The 8,599-nt window shown below is 40.3% G+C and overlaps 1 protein-coding gene across 1 annotated transcript; it reads right to left on the bottom strand.

The window, feature by feature from the left end:
* Positions 1 to 3,331: 3,331 nt before the first annotated feature.
* Positions 3,332 to 8,505, bottom strand: LOC6033416 (bcl-2-related ovarian killer protein). The gene is made up of 2 exons (XM_038256969.1): positions 8,151 to 8,505; positions 3,332 to 4,470 (listed from the first exon to the last, which is right to left on the bottom strand). The coding sequence occupies exons 1-2, from the start codon at positions 8,253 to 8,255 to the stop codon at positions 3,865 to 3,867; spliced, it is 711 nt and encodes a 236-aa protein (XP_038112897.1). The 5' UTR covers positions 8,256 to 8,505; the 3' UTR covers positions 3,332 to 3,864.
* Between the last annotated feature and the right edge of the window lie 94 nt (positions 8,506 to 8,599).

The raw sequence follows: 8,599 nt of genomic DNA, 5'->3' as shown, positions 1-8,599 counted from the left end.
AGAAATTTTCTCTGACTGCTGAGCCGAAAAACAAAACTAATTTAAAAATTAAAGAAAACAGAAAAAGACAATTTTGTTGATTCTAATGTTTTTGGTATTTGAAAAAACTGTATTCAGTTGAATGCACTTGTGTTTTCATTGAAAATTTTAAGTGTTTTTTTTATATTTTGAAAATGTTGACATAAAAACTCTAAAAAAATTATGAAACGGCATAATTCTATCATTAAATAGAAAGTAACTAATAAAAAAATGTTACGAAATTATTTTCCAACAATTATTTTTACGATTTCAATAAATTTCGGTCTGCCCTTAATAAGATGATGCTAGTCAATTAGATTCGTTACCAACAAGGGTATTTGCCCCTATTTTGGGCCTAGTACCTATTTTGGGTCTACCAAACTTAATTCAACGAAATTGAGCATATCATTAAATCTGGCAAGAATCTGCCACTTGCTAATGATACGTGCAGTCATTATCTTCATTTTGGTGCGCAAGAATAATTTACTTTTTCCTTCTAAATTAGAAATAAAGCAATAAAAATAGCTTCACTTCACTTTTTTCCTGGCAAATCGCTAGTTGCCCACTAGGGCGAAAATTGTCACCACTTTTGCTTACCGCTTGTTGACACTCAGCGTCACGGCTTTCATCGCTCAGCAAACGAATGAGAGCCGTCCCCCGAATCTCCAACCACCGGCAATAAGTTTTCATTGGTGGGTTGCACAATCCCGTTGAAAAAACTATCACCAAACTGCCACCAAATCAATAAAATAACTGATAAATAACTGCGTCCATTCCGGAGAGAATGGCTCTATATTCAGTCCATTTGACACTTCTACAAATTGTGACTTTTCACAAGTTACAGTGTTTCTTGCATATTACGGGATTGTTGTTTGGCTACGCAACAAATGTTTTATTATGTTTAAAACTCGTAAAGAATGATATAAATCATGTCCAAGCTAATTATGCACGTAATGAAAGTGAAATCAATCGTTCCTGTGGGAACCTACTTCGGGTTTCCAGGGACTCTTCTGCTTGGCCACGATTCCGGTTCCAGGGCGCGCTACTTGCGGCCCTTTGCACTCGCGTCCTCTCACTCCTGCAGTCTGTTCGTGACTGCCGCTCGTGTGTATGTGTGTGTCTTAGTTTTACAATCCGCCAAGATGTTGGCGCCTTAGGTGAGCACCACATCTCGTTTTCTCTAATAGATGTTAAATAAGGCCTATTGTAAGCGGACAACGACAAACTAAATAACTAACATAAAGCTCTTGGCTAGGAATTACAGAACATGAATAGTAATAGCGATGTTAAATGACATAACTGAATTGAACCGTGCGTCAGAGAAATAATCACATAACATAGTCCTTTTCAAATGTGATGCAATAATGATTCCTTAGTTGATGTATTTTGGGTAAACATATATTTACTATATTATTGCTGTATTTTTGTTCATTAGTTATTTACTCTATGGTATTTGGTATATGTTTTATTTTTCTTATTTATTGTGTTGATAACTTTTCTATTTAGTTTTTTTATGAGGTCTTTGCTCTTTGGCAGGATTGTTTCGCTTTTTTTTTATAACGGCCCCGTGAGAAGCTTGTAGCTCGGAGTTCTGTTTGTGCTCGATGGTCAGAATTTCTTCTTTTTTTTTATAGCGAACTTGAAGTGCAGTCTATTGAAGAGCTCAAAGCTCGTAGTTTTGTTTTTTTTAACGAGCTCGAAGCTCTATTTCCTAAAGAGCTCGAAGCTCGGAGTTTTGTTTTTTTAACGAGCTCGAAGCTCAGACTCCTAAAAGGCTCGAAGCTCGGAGTTTTGTTTTACGAGCTCGAAGCTCCATCCCGAGCTCGAAGCTCAATCACGGGCCCGAAGCCCAATCCCGAGCTCGAAGCTCATTCCCGAGCTCGAAGCTCAATCCCGGGCTCGAAGCCCAATCCCGAGCTCGAAGCTCAATCCCGGGCTCGTAGCCCAATCCCGAGCTCGAAGCTCAATCCCGAGCTCGAAGCTCAATCCCGGGCTCGTAGCCCAATCCCGAGCTCGAAGCTCAATCCCGGGCTCGTAGCCCAATCCCGAGCTCGAAGCTCATTCCCGGGCTCGAAGCCCAATCCCGAGCTCGTAGCTCCAACCCGGGCTCGAAGTCCAATACCGAGCTCAAGGCTCATGGCTTCGATGATTTGGGGTGCGGGTTACCCCGTTTCCAATCAGGTGCTGATCGCCATCGATAATTTTTTTGATTTACCTTTTTCCTTCGTCCGTTTTTTTTGTTTGTCGTCATATTACACATTTTGTCAAACGAGGGGTTTGTTTCGACATAGTTTTTACCGCTGTGATGGCAGTTTATCGTTTCGACCTCAATGGCCGAACCCCCTTTTAAGCAAAGTTGTCAAAACTAACAACCACCACCACAACAAAAACGATGTCTCCACTTTTTTCCTCCGGTGCATGGCTTCTTGTCTGCGGATGACGTCACGTTTTTCGTCACGTCCTCGTCCGTTAAGTCACTCCACCTGATGCTGAAGCTATCTTGCTTCTCCGCCCTGTTCTTGGCACCGGTGGAGAACAAACGAAAAGGACTTACCGGTTGCGGGACCAATGCGAGGATCCCATCCTCGTCGCCATTTGTGGGAACCTACTTCGGGTTTCCAGGGACTCTTCTGCTTGGCCACGATTCCGGTTCCAGGGCGCGCTACTTGCGGCCCTTTGCACTCGCGTCCTCTCACTCCTGCAGTCTGTTCGTGACTGCCGCTCGTGTGTATGTGTGTGTCTTAGTTTTACAATCCGCCAAGATGTTGGCGCCTTAGGTGAGCACCACAGTTCCTATGTTGATTTGTGGCTTAAAACATCACAATGATTGAGCATGTTTGTCGACCCAATTTGTGCGGCTGTACTGTACAAGCTGGGTCTGAACCGTACGTCAAAAAAGTTTGCCACGTGCTTCGAGATTTCAACCAATCAGAATGTAGGCCGAAAATATGTACAAAGAAGGTCGTATGCTAGAAGCAATATCCCCAAAATAGGGACAAAAAATGTTTCGGTTTCTCGGGCTTATACATAAATATAAAGTATTTTCGTCAAAAATGTGATTAAGTAAGAACACATATAAATAAAAAGTGAGCTCGGTTTAGTAGGCCCAAAATAGGGACAAATACCTCTTGTCGAGTTGTCAAGCAAGCTTTATGCTAGTTGTAATTTGCATACATTTGGGCGCTTCACATCACTTCGTTTGAAGTGGAGACCCATGGTGCCGTTACAATCGTATCCAGCGTCTCCATCGTTGACAAGATGTTTCTTCTCTGGCGTTCTTTCAATATTTCTATAAACTGAGAAACACCGTTTGTTTGCATTTGCAACAGCTTACCATTTATTCGCGGTAATATGTATAACTACAGTTTATCCACAAGTTACAAAAAAAAGAATGGTGTTGTGTGTTGTGCGTTGTAAATTTGTTAGCTATTTCGATTGCTTTTGAGCATTAGTATCACGTTTTATGTTTTTGCAAGATATGGAACGTTCGTAACAAGGAATAGAGTTCGTATAGTATAAGGAAAACAATTAAAATAGTCAACATTGCGGTAGAAGCACCTTCGCTAACGCTATCAAGTAAATTTCAGTATACTAGCCAATGAGCAAATTATGTGATCGCGGTTATTGCCTTTTTCCCCCAACTAAATAGTAAAAGTAAAGTAACATTCACTTGCTGCGCTATTAGATAGCATTGCCTAAATTCGTAAATATATTTAAGTGTAAAGACAAAAATGGTGTGTGTGTTTAAAATATGATATGTGTGTGCTGCGGGTGAGTTGCTAACGTTCTTCGCTACATAAGTATTACAATTGTTTAACGACTAAGCCATAAAGTACGGGTTGGCGCCTAGAACTTCGACAGATAGTTTGAGCCGAGATGTTTAAGTAAAACCGAGATTAAGTAAATGACGAGCAACGTCGAGATGGTGATGGTCATCCAGCCGAGGAAGGTGATCTCGGTTTGGGGCGGATGGACGTGATCGTGCAGACCCAGCCAGCCGCCCTTTTCCACCAGCCATGCGCTCAGATCTTCCTCGATCACGTCCGTGGTGCCCTCGATCAGCTGCTGCAGATAGTCGTAGTGTTCCTGGCGGACACAATCCACCGCGAGCCCTCCAGCGATGGCAAACAGCGAGATCACTTTGCCCCAGGTGATGTCCGTTTTGAAGAGATCTTTGGCCACCACGTGCAGCAGATAGCACACGGAGTCCGGCTCGGTCAGCTCACCCCACGGTTCGAGCGAGATCTGCCGGCTAACGTTTGTGTAAAGGCGCGGGTGCATCCGTTCCAGCTCTTCGCCCATTCCGTTCAGCACCGGGAAGGACTCCCGGACGACCACACAGCTAGGCGGAACGAATTCCATCGTACTGCGCAGCCGCTGCAAGATCTTGCGATTTAGAAGGCCCGACCGCTTGAGCCGGGCGCGGATGTACTCGCCGCAGAGACATTTGCCCTGGAAGGAAAGGGGGTAGAATTTTAGTGTGCAGTTCTCTGGGAAATTCGCATTGAAATGGTTATTTTTTTTTTGATTTTTTCTCTTGATACAAAATAAGTTGATGTTTGTATATCATGCTATATCAGGAGAAAAGTTTTATTAAAAATCGAAATTATAGTTAACCTTTATAGACCTTTATCTTTTCAAAATTTGTTAAAAAACAGCTTCTCGTATATGCTGAACACTGTCTATTCTTATACAATTTATGATTTTTTTTTTTGCAAAAAAGATCTTCATTTTTTCAAATTTGGAGTTCAATGCACACAAAACGGGTTGGTTTTGTAATTTTTTAACCGCAAATTGTTCTCGAGATAAAGATAGCGACACATAATTGACAAAGCTTTTTTAAATTTTTATCAAACGATCGTATAATTTTCCGCCCAAGACATTTTTTATAGTGACCTTGCCAAAAAAAAAAAATATACTGACCTGTCAAAATACGAAATTCTCCCCTAATACACTCAAACTCCGATGGTTTGGCACCAACTGTTGTCAAACTAACGGGGTCACTTTTTAGTGTGACACCCCTTTTACACGGAGTTCACACACACTACCAAACCTTTGTTTTGATAGTGTGCGTGAGCACCGTGTAAAAAAGTGACAGTTCGCCACTTTTTATTTTGACTTTGACCAACTAACGGGGTACAAACTTAAAAAGCGTCAAACGAAAAAGTGACCAACCACCGGGGGTTGAGTGTATACTAGGGTGCCCAGAAAAAATGACCTCCTGCTCTACAAGCGGAAAACGGTTTTTGGGTTATTTTAAGCATCTGTGTAAATTTTTAGCGACATTAGATGAGATTAACCCATTGATACCCGAGTCTAAAGTTGGTGAAAAAAATGTTTTTCATACAAAAGTGACTTTTTTAAATCGCTAATAACTTTTCAGGATCAAGTTTTACAGCTTTGGTATGTTCTACAAAGTTGTAGAGTATTAAATTTTCAATAAGAATCTCACTTTTGAGAATATTTGGATGGAAGTAGTGCATCGTGCAGACCAAACCGTAAGAAACTTGGGCTTTCCATACATTTTTTCGATTTTTCCCATACAAACTTCACCTCCGAGTATCAATGGGTAAATAATGACCTATTTTGCTCATATTTGGCCCAGAGTCCTAAAATAGGTCAAGGAACAATATTCAGCTTGTGGAGCGAGGTTTTGAAAAAAGTCCCATATTCTGGGCACCCTAGTGTATACACATGTTTTATTGAATTTGTTATTTTTTTCTAAATTGTCAACTGCTGAATAGTTCAGTAAACTGAAAAGAATTTAATTTGATAAAAACTTACCGAACTTCGGTAATGAAGTTCATTATTGTTTATCGTACAACTGATTTCGGTAAAATTTTGTTCATTTTGAAAACTTGTTTACCGAAACTTTAACGTTTTTTTGAACAACTGATTTCGGATCAAAAGCTCACAGTGTTTAACCCTAAAAATAACTCAATATTAATTATTATTTCATTTAATTTTTTTTAAAACATTCCTGCATTATTCAGAGGATAACATTTAAGATTAAGAAAGCTTCAAATTAGGAAATCGAAGCACTAATTATCAACTAAACGCTGTATTTGTTCTAACCAAAAAAATCGATAAAAATATCAAAATATAGAACCTGTTTCAAGCAGCTGTCTCAATTCTTCCTGATTCGCCCCAGATGATTGTACCTCGACAATTACTCAAAAAAAAAAAGAAAAAAAAAACGCATAAATCTGGCAAAATACTGCAATGATTCTTTCGAAATGCATCAATTTCTTTTTGACTGGCATCCAATGTATATCTATTTTAGTTTATAAGTTGACAGTTTATTATTGAGACAACGCACAGTGGGCAAAAACGGATGGAAAAACAAATCCTTTGACGCCGTCAGGTTCTGCCTATCAAAAGTATCATTTTTAATATAAAAATTTCGAGGAATCGATTGGTGATACTCACATTAGCGGCAAATGACGGGAAGTCGTTCATTTGACCTCATTTGGTCTTTTTTGTGGTGTTTTTCTCGAATATCTTCACCTCTGGAGCAACATTTGAAATGGGCGCATAAGCATTTTTATAACCAGAACTACATTGCAAATTCCGAGCCAACAAGTAACTATTTGACAAAACCCCCAGTGTTAAATGGTAGCTGAGAAGGCCAACTATTGTTTAACCCTCTAACGCCCAGAGCTGTTTGCCTATCGTAAAAATAGTAAATGGCTAAATTTTGGTACAATAACGCAGGAAATACTTTACTTTGACCCAACAACATCGAATTGGTGCAAACAAGTTGAATTTGAAGTGGTGCACCAGAGCACCATCAGGAAGACGAGCAACTTTTTTTTTAAACCACAAAATCTCGTTTTCTTCAAATCTATTGATTCATTTGTTTGAAAACGCTTCGAAATGTGTTAAAAATTACTTATTCTTTGCTGTAAGACCATATTTCTGAAGTATTAACTACAAATTCTAAAATCTCTGCATTTTTCAGGTTTCTTTGATTGGCTCACTCAAAACCCACAAACAACAATTTTCATGAAAAATGAGGAAAATAATAAAACTATCGGTCTAATAACAATGTTTTGTCTTGTTTATGAATAGTCAAAACGTTTATAAACTTTTGTTTTGATAAAAATAAGATTTTTCTGTAATTTAGAAAAAAGTGCTCCTGAATATTTAGTTGCTCATATGCCTAGGTGGTGCTCTGGTGCATCAAATGAAAAAGGTTGAAAAACACTTAAAACCGGTCCAAACTCACAATGTTATTCACAGGGATTCTTGTCCAAGGTTCAAATGATAGCAAAACATTTTTTGTTTCATAACATTTTGTGTTTGGTTTTTTTTACGGGCTTTCGAAAACAGGTCTTATTTATTTCCCTAAAATTGGCCCATTTTTGTTTACATTTCACACTGTAACTTTGCTTGTGCTTAACCAAATTTGATAAAATTTAGGGAGATGTTAGTATATATTCTACATGAACACCTGCAATTTAAAGCACCATGAAAAGTTGTGTCAGTTCCGAGATATTTGAGTTTTGGTGCTCTGGAGTAACCATGGGCGGGAGGGGGTTAACATTTCGAGTTTTGTGAAAAAGTTCCCAATGTCACCTCCTCTAAGGGGTTAGTAAACTATCTAAGAATAATTCTACGTTGACAGATTTTTATTTGAAAGTTATTTAAAATGTTTTTGTTACTAAGAAATTACGACAGGCGTATCGATTTTTGACCCATAGTCACCCTCACTAACGGCATGTCAAAAATCATAAAAATACCGGAAAACTCAACATTCAAACGTTCAGAGAACTCTCTGCTCTGGATGACCTTGAGTATGATCGCCTCACCGGAAAACCAGTGAGTGCTTACATCTGGTGGTTCTACAGCAGCTCGCTGAGTTGTACGGTCAACCAGAGGCAGTGAAATGTGATCGTATTGATCGGTCATGGATCACTGGTTGACAGGCTTGAGTAAAGATCACGAAAACTTACAATCAAACTTGTTAACCGTACTATCACGAGTTCGACTGTCTAATCCCTTATCTATATAGGGGAATCAAGCAATGTTTATGTGCCTTTCGATGTTTCTATTAAGCTCATCGAAAGCTTCATCAGCCGCGCTGCACCAGCCAGATGTTGATAAGAATAGCTCTAGCCATTCGGGCTCACCTGATTGATCACATCCTGGGTCGTGGTCAGATGGTGGATCGGACTCCGTCGGTTTGTCCAGCCGACGACGTTGGTGAACTTGTTGGTTGGCGTCTCGGACGACATTTCTACGGGCTAGTCTACCCGCTCCGAACTGGCCATTCGCTCCGGATCTCCGAACGGCTGCGACCACACACTGCAACAGGAACAACTGCGGACCGGAGCGCGGTCTACGGACTCGGTTAGATAATCCTAGTCGTGACCAGCTGCAGCTGGTGAAACTCTGAGATGATCGTCCGCGATCGTCGTCGTCGTCGTCGCCGAGCTGGAGCTGTGCGCGATGACGGATCGTGCGCTAGTGTGAACTGTCAATGGGAAGGTATCATCAGGCGGTCGACCTGTGTCCAGCTACCGGAGCGCGGGGTCGGTACCGAATGACGTCACAATCGTGATCGAGTGTGGTAACAATA

The sequence above is a fragment of the Culex quinquefasciatus genome, chromosome 2 (genome assembly GCF_015732765.1).
Source record: "Culex quinquefasciatus strain JHB chromosome 2, VPISU_Cqui_1.0_pri_paternal, whole genome shotgun sequence".
NCBI lineage: Eukaryota > Metazoa > Arthropoda > Insecta > Diptera > Culicidae > Culex > Culex quinquefasciatus.
The sequence above is the reverse complement of the archived record's forward strand: the minus strand, read 5'-3'. Positions and strand labels throughout refer to the sequence as shown.